At 39.8% G+C, this 17,347-nt stretch overlaps 1 protein-coding gene across 1 annotated transcript in view; it reads right to left on the bottom strand.

Moving 5' to 3' along the window:
• Window positions 1–17,347, bottom strand: part of fancm (FA complementation group M) — a 37,461-nt gene that overhangs the window by 2,267 nt on the left and 17,847 nt on the right. The window contains 31 exon segments of the mRNA XM_034563260.1: window positions 84–190; window positions 274–441; window positions 1,124–1,205; window positions 1,207–1,239; window positions 1,406–1,480; window positions 2,063–2,151; window positions 2,277–2,394; window positions 2,396–2,530; window positions 2,532–2,686; window positions 2,689–2,767; window positions 2,769–2,878; window positions 2,881–3,286; window positions 3,288–3,614; window positions 3,616–3,756; window positions 3,758–3,877; window positions 3,879–3,923; window positions 3,925–3,996; window positions 3,998–4,075; window positions 4,077–4,127; window positions 9,981–10,145; window positions 10,652–10,747; window positions 10,749–10,788; window positions 10,907–10,967; window positions 10,970–11,039; window positions 11,041–11,151; window positions 11,299–11,505; window positions 11,852–12,021; window positions 12,391–12,495; window positions 12,592–12,684; window positions 12,826–12,958; window positions 14,019–14,150. Of these exon segments, the coding sequence (XP_034419151.1) occupies window positions 84–190; window positions 274–441; window positions 1,124–1,205; window positions 1,207–1,239; window positions 1,406–1,480; window positions 2,063–2,151; window positions 2,277–2,394; window positions 2,396–2,530; window positions 2,532–2,686; window positions 2,689–2,767; window positions 2,769–2,878; window positions 2,881–3,286; window positions 3,288–3,614; window positions 3,616–3,756; window positions 3,758–3,877; window positions 3,879–3,923; window positions 3,925–3,996; window positions 3,998–4,075; window positions 4,077–4,127; window positions 9,981–10,145; window positions 10,652–10,747; window positions 10,749–10,788; window positions 10,907–10,967; window positions 10,970–11,039; window positions 11,041–11,151; window positions 11,299–11,505; window positions 11,852–12,021; window positions 12,391–12,495; window positions 12,592–12,684; window positions 12,826–12,958; window positions 14,019–14,150 (3,774 nt within the window).

The raw sequence follows: 17,347 nt of genomic DNA on the forward strand, positions 1-17,347 counted from the left end.
TTGCTTTGTATCTGGTTTCTTTGAAAGTCACATTTTTATTTTCATTGAGTAAAGAAAAGCCGAGAATATAATAGATGGTATACCTGAGAAAATATTTCATTGTTGTGATGATTTCTGTAGGACATTTTGAACTTTCCCAGGACTGCAGGGCTTTTCACTGACTTCAGGTAAACGCCATGCATCTCCGAGTCTGCCAACAAAACATAGTGTTACTGTTATGGCTCAATTTGTTCAGCCATAAAATCACATTTCTTTGAACAAACAGTGTTGTACCATTCAGTCCCTGTGAAAGATGTGTGTTGTTGACCACAAAGCCTTCCAGGGAGTGGTTCTGTTCTTCTCCATCCTCTTCATCAGACGACACGTCTGCCCCCTCCTCCTCCGACAGCGCTGCTTCTTCATCCAGGAACTGGCGCCCTTTTCGACATTTGATGTGCTTTGAAAGAAACGATGGATAATGAATGTCAGGGTTGATGGATGCTACATGTGTCTGTGAGTGATATTTATATACTTGGCATTTTCATGGAGGGAGGAAGGTGTCATTATTGGGCAAAAACTGGTCTGAAATATGTTATAATTGTAATAATTTCATAGCAGACCTTTTAACAGCCAAATAACCAGATATTTCCTTCTGGAGTTTGTGGAGACCAACAACAGAGCTGGTGTAGGGTGAATATTTGACTTATATTAATCAGGTGGCAACTAACTAAACTTTAAATGAATCTTATGTTGCTCTGTAACGGCAACTTTAAAAGAGATAATGTCAATGTTGTGTTTATAACTTGTTTTTGTGATTCCCCCCAGCCAGTGGACCAAAATAAATCAGTTATTCCAGGTTATACAGATTAGCTGGAAGAGAACGGTTCTTACATTTACAAAAATACATTTGCACACTTCAAATGATATACAGTACATTCAAGTTTCTGTACGAGTAACTATTTGTTTCTGGGTTGCTGGATAAAGGACCTTTTGTCATGACTACAAACCACCAGAGGAGCCGAGTTTGTACCAACACAAGTGCCATTCATCTGCATGCAGTGACAAGAAAACATGAGAAATAAATGCTTAATTCAGATTCAGATCACAGCGTTCTGCAGAGACATCGGTCCACACAAACCTTGGCCTTTGTCTTGTTGGACGTTCTTCCTCTCAGCTCCGTCTGCTGTGGTTCTGCGTGTGAACAGAGACTCATTCTGGAAATCATCATTCAGAAGCAGCTTCACCCTCCATTTCATCAGACTGGAGACCAACGAGGAGAACAAATGAGTCCATTAAATGCTTTATCAACCATTAGGAAATCATTGGAAATAATGCATGGAAGTGAAAGTATTCCAAACAAATTTACTGTGCTGAGCAGGTTGAACCATGTGGCATTTATTTACTGCTGATGAAGTATAAATCTTACAGTATTAAGTGCAGCTGCACGCCTCCTTTTCACATTCACTGGGTACGGGGAGTCCACGTCACTGGACGTCTTGGACTAGCAGAGACAAAACATATCACATACATACACAGTACCTGTAAACAGCGCACGGTACGCAATTTTCATATTTATTCATCAAGATATGTTGACATTTCGAGAGCTACAAATGCTTCTTCACTGCTTGCAGACTCGTTGCCATGACAACTACAAGTATCTTGGAGGGGAAGGACAGAGGGAGTCGTCTGAATCAGATATCTCCTGTATTAGTCGTTGGCTTTGTACCACACAGGATGGCGTTTTTTTAATTTAATTGGTATTTGTATTATGGTATTAAGATACAAATTGAAGTGACCATGTTTTTGTATCTTATCTCATTAATCTTATGAAAAGAAAAAGGGAGAGAATGTTTATCAATTAGAGGAAGTCTTAAATGTGAATATTTTCTTCTGCAATAGTAAACTGATACATTTGGACTGTTGGGCAGGACACATTTGAAAACATCCTCATGGGCTCTGATGATTATCATATTTCACAATATCCTTTAAGCCAAATGAGTAATCTAGAAAACAATCATGATATCTGAAACACAATCAAAATAAACATTAGTTTGCAGCTCCAATATCGACAGGCCTTGCTCACCACGTCCGGGGACGACAAAGGTTTGACCTTGTTCTGATGTCGTCTTTTATGAACCACGACGTCATCCTCACTGTCACTGTTGCTCTGCACTAAGAACAAAGATGGGTCAGACAGAAACATTCAGAATCTCGAAAGCAGGGCAAAAATAATACTAACTGATACTAGTATAAAGACATTTTAGGTTAGAATCATATTTTTTGAAAGGTAAACAAACCTGGATGAGGAGGAGAGAGAGGGACCAAAGACCCCGTGGGGCGAGGCCTGGTGAAGCCAGCCATAAGCATCCGCCTAACTCCTGGTGATGTGATTGGAGATGGGAGTGCACAAAACTGTAGACACCAAAGGTGAAGCTAGAAGAGACGTTTCTCGCTCCTGTTCTCTGAAAGCACGTCTGTTGGTAGATATCTTGGATTCAATGGACTGTGGAGGCATTCTCTGTCTCAGGAAGCTGCTATTGGGAGTGGAAAAAGTTGGAGACGGCTGGCAAAGACGCTGCAGAGTCAGCCAGCTTTTTTGGCTGGGGAGAGGTCAATATACACGCGGCAGGAACAGCCTCTTCCACCGCTTCGTCAGAGTCCTCCAGCGAATAACCGAGGTCAAAGTTGACAGAGTAGTAGTCATGGAGCTGTCAAATGACTGAGCTGTGATCACCTTGTCTGTCATTGAATTGTCTGGTCCAGATTTACTTGGTGCTGCTATGTGTTTTTGTCTCTGCGGGGGTCGCGGTAGTTGCGACATGCGGAGGAGTTGTGTGCTTTGTGTGTGCTAAATCATCAGTGTTTAATCTAGGTAGGGTAGTGCTACGTGGGTTTGTTGCGGTAAATGTGTGTGAAAAACATATTTTTTTGTGCTGTCAGCAGTGGGCGATGTCCTGGCGCCAGGAGTGGAGATGTCTGGGCATGGTCATCTGCAGGAAGGCCTCGTCATCCCAAACAGATCCATGCTCTCGTCCATCTGAGCTCTGCACTGAAAGTCCCGGTCATCTTTCACACCACCACCATGTGTTAAGTCTGGCATTTCCTCGTTCCTCACATCGTCCCCCCCTCTGTTTTTCCTCCGTCTTGTCACCAGTTCTCAATATTTATTTCCTTGTCCCTTCTCAGCTTCATCACCAACCCCTTCCTCCTTGTAAATCACATCATCTGTCTCCATGCTGTTATGCCTTACATCCTGATTATCATTCATTTTGTCTTCCCCAAAAACTTCATCCCAGCTTGGACTGTTTTGCCGCCACGCTGACACTTTGCCGGTCATGATACAGCTTACTGTCCTCTTTATCAACTGGAGGCTCGTCTGAGTCCGCCCTCAGGGGGGCATCGTTAGCGTCACTCATCATCACTTCATCGTCATTGTCGTCCACATCCAGGGTAAAGCTGACCTGGAATGACGGATGAAGCCACTGAGGAGAGGGAGGAAGTGATGGAGCAGCCATGTCAGCCACTAAATCTAAAGTCGGTGACGGTGGAGATCGGGACAGGAGCTCTGCCACGTTGGCCAGGATGGCCTTCAGAGTCCGATCTCTTCCTGGGAGTTTAGCAAAGGAAAGGGGAGATGCTTGGTTCCCATTTAGGAAGGTAAAACATGGCCTGAAGTTCAACATCTTCATCAATCTTTGTCATCAACTGTGAAGTTGTGTCATAATTTACAGCCTCACCAACTGTGGCATCTGACTTTATGACATCCTCATTAATAATGGGCACAGTCATCATCCATGTCGGCTTCGGGACAGTCATTTTTTGAGGGAAAAGGACAAATTGCCTCAGGTCCTGGGTGATCTGTGATGTCAGCATAAGATGTCTCAGTACCATGTGCAACAAAAAGGTCTCTGTTTTGTCTCAGTGAATGTGGAAACTGTGTTTCTGTCCTCGTGTAATTTCCCAATCTCCTTTGTCGTCGGAGTATTCCACATCAGACAACGTAGTGGGAGGCGGTTTGGGCTTTGTTTTTGGTAGTCTTAGTGCAGGTATTTGTCCCCTTCTGCTTCTTCTGACTTCTCTTCACATGGCCAACAGCATTCCGCTTTGTGGAGGTAAGGCAGAAGCTCCTGTTCATAACGGCACTCCCCCTGAACACAAACACACAAGAACTGTATGAGAAAATATCCCTCAGCAGGAGAACCACAGTCGGGGAGCTGTAATCGGCCTCTGGACTTTCCATCCGTTTTACGACACAAAGCAGTTCACCAATCAAACAGCTTGTCGGTTCATGCTCACACAGTAATCTAATCAGGAAGTGTCCTATGATGAGTTGTCACATTGCAGCAAACACATGAGCACATGCAAAAGTATGGATGTATCGTCTCCCTTTTATTTGTTTGGCTGACAAACACGGGAACGTATTGTTGCAATTAGACATTGATCACCAGGATGATCATTTTAAAAGAATACCAACAAGAATCTACCCCAAATTAGGACTTCTTCGCATCTCTTCCTTGCTGTAACTTAAGCACGAACGTGCATATAATAATCATCCAGCACCTGTGCAAGCCATATGACCTGGAAGTGATTCATCTAGAGTGGTATCCTGCTTGGGCCGACGGGGTGCAATCAAACCTGTGACCAGCAGGATGGAGATGCTCACTGAACAGATGAGAAGGAACAAGTATACAAAAAAAATATTTTGCCTAAAAAAGAAAGCAATACAACTAGATTAGAGAAGCCCCTTATGTCCACCGTATCAAATAAAGCTTCACACTCAATAGAGTGGAAAACTATTTGAATGGAAACAAATGGCACTATTGTTAAAAATATGAAACTGTGCATACCACACCCTTTTACAGTGAAGAAATAGCCATTTCCAAAAAAAAAAAGAAAACACGGGGAAGAAATGGAAGAAACCTTCAGGAGAGCAACAGAGGAGGATCCCTCTCCCCGGATGGATAGAAGCAATAGATGTCACGTGTACATATGAACAACGTGGTGTCACCTGCCTACTGTACCACCCATTCAACGCCGTGTCAGAGCAAACTGCTCTTTATCTTTTTTTAGACATGCTTTCTACACCAACTCGATCTACTCCAAGAGAGAAGTCTCTAAAATCAAACCCCGTCTGCTGCGGATCTGGTTACAATTAGGTAACGCCCCTAATTTCATCCTCTTATGATTATTCAAATCTCTACACTCAGTAGTCTGTAAAAAAACTAAACCGCCGAGGATCACCAAGTCAGTAGGATTCCTCGACTGGGGACCACAAATGTCTGATCAAAATGTCCTAGCACATCCAGCTTCGTAGGTATTTCAGTGTGGATCCAAGTGGTTGAAAGGCCAACAGAGTCTTTTGATCAGCAGGTTTCTACGTTGAGGACCTGGTGCCAGAATGAAGGGCAGTGACTCATCAGCCGTGTTTGCAAACACACTTACGTGAAGGCAGCTTTTGAAATGTTCGTCTCATTTAGATTGGCACTAATCCGCTAACATCATTGCAAAAATATCAACACAGCTGCAGGTCTCTACAGAAAGTATTTATATTGCATGCTCTCATTGATGTTAGTGTACTGCATTTACTTTTTAATGGCTAATCCATCTTTAACACATCCTTAACATTCCTGTATCCAACAGACACCGTTTTTCTAATAGCTGTCCACTTCGCACAAAGAGCGAGGCCACAGGAAAACACCACAATGCCGTTTAGGTATTCAACGCTTTAGTCGACAGTGAGGGAATTAATTATCAACATACCCCATTGAAGATTCATTTTAATATCTCATTTATAGCTTCGACACCCTTTTGGTAAATAATGAGTGGAACTGGATTCCCACAGGATTAACCTTTACCCCTGACAAACAATTAATTAATGATCAGATTAAGTTTGTAGAGACAGACCAAAATAAACTTTATGACAAGGCTGGCGAGAGAGGATCAGAGGGTTCATGTCATTCCTGACTGAATGATGAAGGAGCTCTGTGGACCATCTCATTGCACTACAAGGATCAGACAAATGGGACACGCAGAAATTATGCACACTCCGTATTAAATCAGTCTGCATGACTTTTTTCCAGACTTGCTCGGGTTCAAAATAAGAAATCCTGGTTTCTTTAAAGTGGTTGGATGCAGATCAACTGACAACACAAGCTGCACTAATTCAAATGACGCACCAAAGACTGCAAACTATTGATAGACGGACTTTTGAAAACCCAAGAAACATTGTAATAATTCTCAGATTAAAAGACGATCTATAGGCACACGAAGAGTTCAAGGCTTTTATAAAAGCTTCCTCAGACGTCAGCAGGTGACACTAGACGAGCAACAATGTCAAGCTGTTCAGACAACAACAACAACAACAACAAGCAATAATTACATGCGAGACATAATAGGGATTTTTTCCCTTGAAAAGAAAAGTACATAATGATCTGCAAACCTCTGTCTTTGTTGCATTAATGCAAAATAGTCAATCAAACTTTGCATAAATACCTCTTATGTAAAGCCATGGCATGTTTTGAGGTCCTGGAAGTGTCTTACACTCTAAACAACTCAAGCACAATCAAACCAACTATTCTACATTAACTATCAACTATGTATTCTAATAATCTGCAATATCTGAATAATTCATTTGTAAATGGGAAGTCTAGTCTATAATTTAGCGTCACTTTAATTTTCTATGAACTTGTCTTCTTTTTATCTTTTTTCATCTCCCGCTCCTCAGCCCAGTACGCTCCATATGTAGGTCATCTCTGCCCAACCTACTTCCAGCTTCCTGGCTTTATGAAACAGTTCAGAGAAGCGTTACATAATCACAGAGAGGAGGCCGGCCTGCCTCGTGTCTCCTCCTCATGCAGAGAAAGAGGTAGCGCAGGGGAAAACACAGCATGGTTTTGAACTCACCCAGACAGAAAATGGCCTCAAATTAGATTAATGGGTTCTTGAGTGCACAGCTATCAACGGAAGGAAGAAGGACGTGAGTGGGCAAGATGTATAAGAAAAAAAAATCAATCTTTGGATTTTCATTCAGGTGCTTTATTTCGTTGTTCTCCTTCTTTTGTTTGGAGACGCAAAGGATCAGAGGGCCTCTCTGCAAATTCAGGGCCAAGCAAGTGAGCCGTGGCTGATGTTATCCCCCCGACAGAGTAAAGACGAGGAGGCTGCTTGTGCGTTGATAGGAACACGTCTGTTGGTCAAAAGTATGGATGATTACCAGATGGGACTTAAATAATACTAACAATACAACCTCTTGAATCTTCTAAATTCATCAGCTCTAAAAGGGAGAGTTAATGTTGAAACCATGTTGGAAAACATGCAATATTGACGTATGAAAGGAAAATTCAATTAAATGAATTATAAACTATTTAACATCTTTCAAAAGAGGTTTTGCATCTCAGACATTGAAAACAGATTTTTTTTTTTTTTTTAATTATTTATGCATAACGTGCTGCAGATCCAGATTACAATTTGTTTAACATTTACTCTGATTACATTTGGTGGAAGTGGAGGTGTGCGACTAAGTACACTGTCTCGAGTACTGGACTCGAGTAATTGTGCTTGACTGTATTTTTACATTGTATAATTGCTAGTTTTAGTTATTAGGTCTCAGGTATAGTATAATTTGTTTATGTATTATATACATACATACATGCATGCACATTTATACACTCTCATGGATAGTAAATATTTCAGTCCTGAAACAACAGACTCTTCTTGATCAGCAGGTTTCTCCTGTGAGACCAGGGTGTCGGGATGAAGGGGCAGTGACTCATCATCAGGGTTTGTTTTTGAAATGTTAGTCTCCAACAAAAAGACACAAAGTGGCAGTCTGCCATTGTACAGGCTGTAAATCATATATATATATATATATATATATATATATATATTATATATATATATATATATATATATATATATATATATATAGGTCATTTCTTTTTCAATCCCTGCACCACTGGAGTCATTGCAGTATTTACTGTGACAAGCAATTAAAAAAAAACCCAACAACAACAGATAAACACAGATTTCTTCACACCATGTACTACCTCCTGTACTTCCTCCCTCCCTTTGTTTGACATACAACCCTGGAAGCAAACACTGGGCGTGGCTGGGTTGAGCTGTAATTAACACAGTCTTCAACAAAATTGTAATAGAATACAAACGTTATCAATGGTGTTTCCCTGGTGAAAATAAACCCAAAGGGCCGTGTTTAGTGTGAAAAGGTCACAATATTAAAGATTTCTGTGGTTTTCTTAGCTGATCATAATTTAAAGATATAGGCCAGTTTACACCTACGGTTACATTGTAATAATCCACTTAACATTGATTTATTATTTGCAAATCCTTTTATGTCCTGATCTGTATTTTTTTTAACATGTCAATTACAGGATTATTCTTATTTAAAGCACACCGAACCAAATTAAATATACAAAACAATCAGACCTACCTATTAAATAGTGTGTACAAATAACTGGAGTGCAGGGCTGTATAACAGTATACCGGCAACACAATATTTGCATTAATAATCATGACTTGACAGCTCAAAGCTGATGTTCATTTAGTAGTTCATTTTAAACGCTATAGTGACGCTAGCATGTCAAATAATATGCTTCGAGAACGGGGCCTGTTCTCAACTCTTTAAAGATCGTTGCAACTGATGGCAATATTGATAATAATAATATAAATAATAATAATAGTAACATAAATAATAATAAAAATAATAATAATGGTTGAAGGTTTAGCTTTAGGTTAAAATAATGTTGTACTGAGATGTTTTTTGATCAAATGCTTAAATTGAAGTTTCTTAACCTGAATTCATCAATAAAGGCATGCAAGACATGAGCTGCCATCTCGCCCTGTAATTCATTCTTGCTTTTACAGGTGGGCTAATTCTCTCCTCCCCTTGTTTGGTGAACCACGTTGGGGGACAAAAAAAAGGTTAGAAAAGCCCACTTGTTAGTTCAGCCAATCGTCAGTTTTACCATAATCTCTGACCTAATTTCAAGGATTTGAACAAACTCAGATGTGTTATCGATGGTACAATCTTGTGAAACAGCAGATGGTGAGACAAGGAGGCCTGGAACGGTCTTAAATAATAATAATAATAATAATAATAATAATAATATTTTTAAGTGATATGATTCATACTGGGAAGGGATAGGCACAATGTCAGGAAGAGTATGATGGTGGCTAAATAAAAAAACAGGTACCGCTTATAAAACCATAACAGCATGCTTTTAGAATCGGTAAAACATATTTTCTGTTGACATTATGAAGATTCAACATAACAACAACTATGTGCCCACTTCAACTAGATTTGATGTCCTTTCTGATATAACTGATCCATTCAAACTACCAGAAAAGATTGCCTTCAACAAGCAGCTAAAGCTGCTATTAGGTCAGAAGGAAACTAAATGCTCTTGCAGCAGCTTTATTACAGAAGGAGAAAAACTCATTCACCCGACTATAAAAAATATGTTTTAAGTATATATTGATCAAAAGTCACATTATATTTCCAGTGCCACAAGTTCAGATTTCCTACTGACATTTCAAAAGGAAAGTATTTTTCTTTTTTTTGGTCTTGAATCTAATTCGAGAGAAAAAAAGACAACAAGCTCAAAAACAAAGTTGCCTTCCAGCTCAAAATGATGAATGTAGTCACGCAACACAAACCACAATCTGTTCTCATTAAACTCAGCTGACTCCATCCAGCCTGGTGAGTTTATAAAGATTGGTCTCCCTTTCAAAAACAGAGACTTCTGTACTTTTCTTTTTTTAATGAAAGATCTTTGCAAATGTTAGGTTATTTTGCCTATACCTTGAATTAGTGGTTACATGCTCATCTGACTAACTTAATGAGCTGTTGATACACTAAAGACCCAAGTTCAGTAATTATCCTTCAAGCCACAGAGTAGGAAGACATCAGCGTTTATCTTGGAGCGCACAGAATTAATATACGGCAATAATATCAAACATGAACTTGTTGTTGTTCCTCTTCTCACCTCACTTTCCTCTCTCATGCCGTCTATGAGCTCCATCACCTTGATGAAGTGGTGGCAGCGGAGGGAATGATCAACATCATGGGTAGGAAGCGCTTTGTGCTGCCAGTGTCTCCACTCCCACAAAGATAGGTTTCTGGACGCTGGTCCACTTTTGGAAACTTCCTCCTATGGGACATAAAATAACATCATAAAAGGTAAGTAAATATTAACAATATATTCAAGCTTTTAACAGAAGACACACAGGAAAATATAGCAAGATTATTGCACATACTTAAACCCTGGGGTTAGGATTTAGTAAACCTGAAAAACCTTTTCTACAACACGTTATGGTCTTAATTCAATTTCACTACCTTCAATGTGCCTTAATGGTATATTTGAAGATGGCAGCAGGCTGTCACATCACATCTTGGCTAAAAAACCCTTCATGTGTTGTACTTCAGAGTCTACACTGCCAACGTGGTGTCTTTTTTGTCATAGTGACAAAAAGGTTTGTTTTATTTAATCATTATTAAGGGTCTTGATAAACAATTAAACTATATGTGGGTTTCAAGGCCTGAAACTGAAGCTAGCCTAAAAATGGGCTCACAACAATGTTATCTTCATTTAGATTTGTCTTCTATGGTCTGGTACTTTTCAGACCTGTGCAACAAAGACAAGAGAAAGAAAGAGACCTGGAGTGGAAGATCACTGGGCAGAGACATGAAACGGGACTGTTTCAGGGTTGGATGAGCTTCATCTTCCTCCAGCCTCATGGTGGATGCCCACAGGGGAATATTCAGTACTGCTCAGAAACCCATCCGACTTTGCACTGACCCGGCCGAACTACCACATTAGGCACAGAAAAATTCAGAATGGGCAGTTTTTCCAATCAAGGTAACTTTTTCTTCTCAATCTACATTTGGTATAAACAAAATATGCCTTATCACTCACTCAGGTTTTGAGGGTGAATGAGAGAGGCCCATCCCTCAGTGTGGGACTGTCGACCCTGACAGACCGCCTGGTTGCTCTCTGATGGTCAAACTGGCCACAGAGAATGTGCATCTTATGCATGGTGGGGTTTCACTCCCTCAGGCAGCATGCGTGGATTGTTGGGGTACATGTGGAAACCGCATTTGTTGCTGATAATGGACTTGTCCACGCTGCGCTTGTTGCTCTGGCTCTGGTTGTATGTCTGAGGGAAACAAAGGTTAAAAGTTATGTACAGGTGGTTTTGTGGATATGTGTGTGGTTATGTGCATTTGGAAGAACATTTAAGGTTTAACTCAAGGGCCCGTGGCTCGTTTCATTTTGCTTTTATTGATGCAACTCAAACACTCACCCTCTCCTCGCGTCCCTCAGCCAGGATGACAACAATTCGTCCCTGCCGCTTACGTCCAGTGCGCCCCATTCGCTGCACCAGGCGGATGGGGCTGTTCTGTGAATCGAAGCAAACAATGAGGTCCACCTCTCCGATATCAAGCCCCTCCTCCCCGACACAGGTTGACACCAGTGTGTTGAAGCCTCCCTGGCGGAACCTGGACACCACCTAGGACACAAGTGAAAAGAAGCTTTGAACAGTGAAAGCATTTAAAACTTTCTATTTTATGTTTTCATCCTAAACTCACGCGTATAGCCATCAGTATACAGTAAATATAGTTTGTAAATTCATACCTGTGCCAGCAACTTAAATTGAGGTTGTTGCGTACATGTTCAAAATAAAATGTTTCTTTAATTTACTATTTTTTGTATACGATTGTTTTTTTACCACTAATGTTCATTAGAAAAATATAGTTGTATAGTTGAAACGTGATTGTTATCACCATAATACATTTTTATATTTCTTAATTTACTATATTTACTGTAAATCTGCACTTAGCCAAAAGTCAGTCTACCTCCAGTTGTTCCTTTTGTGTGAAGCCTTTGACTCCCTTCCCTGAAGCTTGGCCCATAAAGGTCATGACCCTTATCAACGGAGCATGGTGGTTCAACATGGTTGCGATTTCCTGCACGCTCTCACGAAACGATGAAAAGATCATCACACGCGTGCTTAATTCCTGAGGACCTGGACATTAATGAGACAGAAGAGAAACCGGTCGATTAAAATGACTTCAGTAACCGTCAGCCAATTTAATGTGACGGTTTAATTCAGATGCAGCAATCCTCTCCAAATGTTATATGTTTAGGCTGAAGATCCAACATATTTTTGCATTTGCTGCCAAGTCTAGGTTCACTGTTCACATCACATGATACAACTCCAATGTTGAATCTTTAGGGTAAGCATAGCAAGCAGGTTAAACAGCTTCAACACAGTGCCAGTGTCTTTCTCTTTGCTGTATTTAGAACCCAAAGAGATTTATTTCATTTCAGTTTTAACCCAAAACAATCACTGGATCAGAGTCAGAGCACAGTACTGCTAAAATAAGTATATCACCATTATTGTCTGCTGAGCTCTCAGCCCACCGCCTGAAGTGCTGAAGCACCACCTCCTCCAGTTTCTCCAGTTTGGGGTGACTATAAATGAATGGCTCATCTGGACCTAGAAGGATTAACCGTAGCAGATATTAGTCAAATAGAAATCAAGAAAGAAGAATGGCTCATGAATTTGACTGGTATGGTATGAGTTCTCAGGTACCAGAAGATGGCTTCACAAACATTGCTTGCATCTCATGGTAAAGGTCCATAAAGACGGGGGTCCTCTGCAGCTCGTTTCTGGCCCTGAACATCTCTGAACCAAACAGGGCAAGGTGAGGGCTCATCTCAAACATCATTCACAGACATTACACACTATCAAGTGTCAAAACACCCAGGGGCACCGATCCATCGGCGGTGTGAAATACAATGAAAGCCTGAAAGTAATGTGACCGACCTCTGGATCCGTCCATGATTCCCTGGAAGTAAAAAAAGAGCGACCTGAGCCCCATCTGCATCAGCAGCTCGTAGCCATGGTACAGGCTGATGCAGAGGGCAAAGTCGCCCTCCAGCATTCCCTGCTGCGGACCCTACAAAGCAGGAGAGCAGGTCAGGTCCCCAAATTCATTTTCAGAAGAATTGAATGTAAAAAGGTTTTGAAAATAAATACCGTGTAATATCCTGCTTCTAATGCATTTCAAAATACATTAATGCATGATTTTCTTCTTTTTTTGCAAATAAAATGTAATTAATGTAAATTGGTATTTAAAAATGTTATTTAATAAATACTAATACTTTGATGCTTTCTGGAAAATCTCAACTCGGACAGAAAATCCATAAATTGTTCATCCAACTACCAGACAATGGTCTAAAAGCTCTAAATGGAAATACAGAACAAATCCAATAATCTAGGTGAGTCATATTTAGAAACCGTCTTGACCACACTGTGATTTCATATTTTCTTTAGCCTCGTGAACAACGTTATGGAGTCCCAAAACTAGTACAATTAACAATCAATACAACCAATAATATATAAATGGCTTCATTAACAATATTGTTAGTTAAATCATTTAAATAGTAAGAAGAGTGTAAAATAAAAAGGAAAGCTTTGTCCTTTTCTTTGGCTCCTAACAGTTGATACATAATGCAAACATCACTCTTCACTCTCCTACTGTAACTATATTTCACAAGCTCATTTTACTCTTCAAACGTTCTAATATAATCACGTAAGTATTCTGTATATTCCACTTGAGACATTTCCCATTTTTCCTACTTCTCATGTGTTAGAGGTGGAGGAGTATAACGACGCAAAAAGACAGCATTTGGTTTGTCTGTTCTGGACTACACTGCAGCCGGCTTCTTGAAGAGTACCCATGATTGTTATATCAAGGGATTATATATTCAAGAAAACTATATTAATATTTTTAGATTCCATTTCTGCCAATTGATCGCTGTAAATATTACTTTTCCTTCAGCAAACAAAATATATTTACTGATAAATGCTTTTGTATTTCCGCTAATCTTTTACTACATTTTTACAGTTTGCCAGTAATTATGCAAGGCTGCGTATCAGAAAATGTAAACCTGTGTACTAGAGCACACAGTATATTGCACAATAGCGCCCAGAAATTCATAGAGCAGAGTCCGTGCCTTGATGCATGTTGGTGGGTTCTTGCGAAACTGCTCCCTGGCGAGGATGATCTGGTATTTGCCGAGAGTCCGCAAGTCTTTGTGAGCCATGACCCGGTTCTGGACCAGACGAGACATGAACTTCTTCAGCACCTGACCGGAAGAGTGACAAAGAGATACGTAGGCCATCGATAATTACACAGGACAGCCATTTCCTGTGCGAAGGGGGTAATGCATAAGACCAACTAGCACTAACACACACACACACACACACACACACACACACACACACACACACACACACACACACACACACACACACACACACACACACACACACACACACACACACACACACACACACACACACACACACACACACACACACACACACACACACACACACACACACACACACACACACACACACACACACACATCCTCATAATGGGAGGAGATGAAAGCAGTGTGTCAGATTGACATTTTAACAATATCTATTCATCCTTATGACCACAGATAATAGGACGTCATTACAATTTCAATTTCAGCTGTGTGGAACTGCTGCTCTAGAAACTCTAGAAAAGTGGGCTGCCCTTTGGAATAAATTGGTTACAAAAATGGATTTTGAGACAGGCGAGAAGCCATTTACCTGTATTTATTTGTAAATAGTGATGATAAGATGTGGCCAAATTAGTAGGCCAAATTATATTAGTCAGCATACATTTATATAAATTTCACCTTTTTCACATCTATAGTTTTATATTCATATTTTTATAATGATATAGGGCTATACTTTAACATTTGGACATATATTTTAAAATGCAGTAAATAGTATACATAAAAAAATCTTAAAAGGGATAGTTCAGATTTCTTTGAAATGAGGTTGTACACTTAAAAAAGGGAAAAGACACACAAACATTCAATAATTCATATGGTATTTAAAAACACCGTGACAGTCACCACTGGGATAGAAAATACCTTGATGTGTATATTTCTTCTGACTAAATGATTATACATTTTGTTAGGTAATAAAACAAGGCAATCTACAAAATAAGAAAAAAACATAAAACCTTCACTGCTACATGACATATACAGAACAGAAAAGAAATCCTACTTTCCCTGTTGTTATGTGAAAATATTTATCAATATATATCAGGCTTTCCTCTTTAAGTGGAAACTGAGAAGTACACATCTGCTTCTTTGAGGTAAAACCCCAATGTGCATTATAGAGCTTATATGAACAAAAGGCAAAGGGTAAATTTACAACCCTTAATTCCACTGACCTTTCAGAAAACATCAACAGCTATATCACCGAGACCTAAACATTCTGTGAGAGGAGACCAGCCCATCTGGTCAGGATTGTGCTTTATCACATATGATACGGTTCCAACTTGATAACGGATCACTAAACAGGTGGTTGCTAAAGACTGGTCCAAAAACATTTAACAAACCGTAACTAACATTATTAAGCATGGCTAAGTAGTTATGTTTGTTTGTAAAGTGTGGAGTGGAGGGATATTTTAAGAGTGTGTTTATTTTTCATTTAAAAAGGTACATCTTTTATATGCGGGACTGAAAAGAGGATTATTTGTATTAATTTCAAATTAAATTCCTAAGAGAACCTATATATATTTATTTATATGCAACGCCATTTTTTTACAAGATGATTTGATCAAACAGGTAACAATTGAAGACAATGACAAACCCCTTATGGAGATTAAATGAAGCAGGAGGTTTAATTGCAGGTCTAATTTAAAGAAAGTTTCTAAAAATACGACAAATGACAACAATAAATGACTACGACCAATGTGATGTCTTAAGATGTGATACAGCTGAAACCGTGTAAATGCTTTAAACCGTGCTGCCGTTTATCGTGTTTTGCTGGCAGCCTAATTTAGTTCCTGCAGAATGGTGCATTCAGGGGGACTGGAGCCTGTCCCAGCGCACATTGGGTGTGAGGCTGGATCCACACTGGATACGTAAGTCTATCACATGTACAGAGACAACCATCAAACACTCATACAGGGAAACCTAATCTTATCAACTCCACATGCTAAACATTGCATTGAAATATCCAGATGTTAACAGGCTACAGTCACAGTGTGGATGCTAACAAGCTGGCATGCTCAACGTTTCCTCTTAGATGTCAACATGTTAACATTTAACAGTTGGGAATATAAACATATTTGTTAGTATGCTGACAAAGTACAGCTACAACTGATGGAAGTCTGACCATGTCTAAGAGACAGAGAATTACTCATTTTCATTTAGAGGTCATCATGACCTTTTTCTCTGGCAACTTTACATCTTTGGCCTGTTGTAGGGATCCAAGATGAACAACGTTGTCTCTACAAGGTTGTATCCATCCAACTTCTTTTGTCGGATTTACAGTGTAATAAGCACAATCACAAACTATTTTTAATCAATAAAAACATGGTAATATGACGCCTTCTGCAGCGTGTATAGTGTGCGTGTCGGAGAGAAGCAGACCGCATTGAGAGACGAGCCCACAAGCTGTTTCCAAAGGCAAACTGTCTCTCTCGCTCTCGTTAATTGACAGGTGGAGCTCAATGAGGCAATGCATACGCAGCGGTCCGGTCCAGATTATGAGATTACTTAGTACCAGATTACTGAGGTTGCTGTTTGTGTCTGAGTGGAATGTGGACAAAGGACACAAAGAAATACTGCTCGACTATAATTTCATAACTGGTGTTTTTTCTTGTTTCCTGCACTCTGAACTGCAGCTGTCTGATACTTTTAGCTGGGGCTGCCAAGAAAATGTTTGCAAATAATGTATGAAGATAGTAGAAAGTCAGAAGGCAGGAACAGGAAGGCAGTAGGGAAAAAAGGATTGAGATTTTTATTTTACTAAATATGACGCAATAACACCTACATCCTAAATGTTACATTAAATGGTAATACAAGGATTATTGATGACGAAAATACTTGGCATTGTACTGTATACACAGCATTGGAAATAAGTCAGATCGTGTGGGACAAATTCCATATGAACATAAAGATGAAAAAAGAATATTTAATTTTATGAACAAACCAGTATAAAGCAAAAGAGCTTCAGGCAATGACAGGAGGAGGTGAAGGAAGTTAAAAGGCAAAAAAAGGTTGAGGAGAGGACAGGAGAGAGGAGAGGAGAGCGTCAATGATAGACTCACTGAGCATGCTCAGCAAGGGTCAACAGTTGATTGGTTGAGGGCCATGGAGCTAAGTGACGTAGTACATCGCTTAAAAAGCCAGTCTGTAGGCAGTTATTAATATCAAAACCAACACTAAGCTGAATTCTCACAACTGCATGTCAACAATGGGAGGGACTTATTGGTGTGTGTGTGTGTGCC

This window comes from Cyclopterus lumpus, chromosome 22 (assembly GCF_009769545.1).
Source record: "Cyclopterus lumpus isolate fCycLum1 chromosome 22, fCycLum1.pri, whole genome shotgun sequence".
NCBI lineage: Eukaryota > Metazoa > Chordata > Actinopteri > Perciformes > Cyclopteridae > Cyclopterus > Cyclopterus lumpus.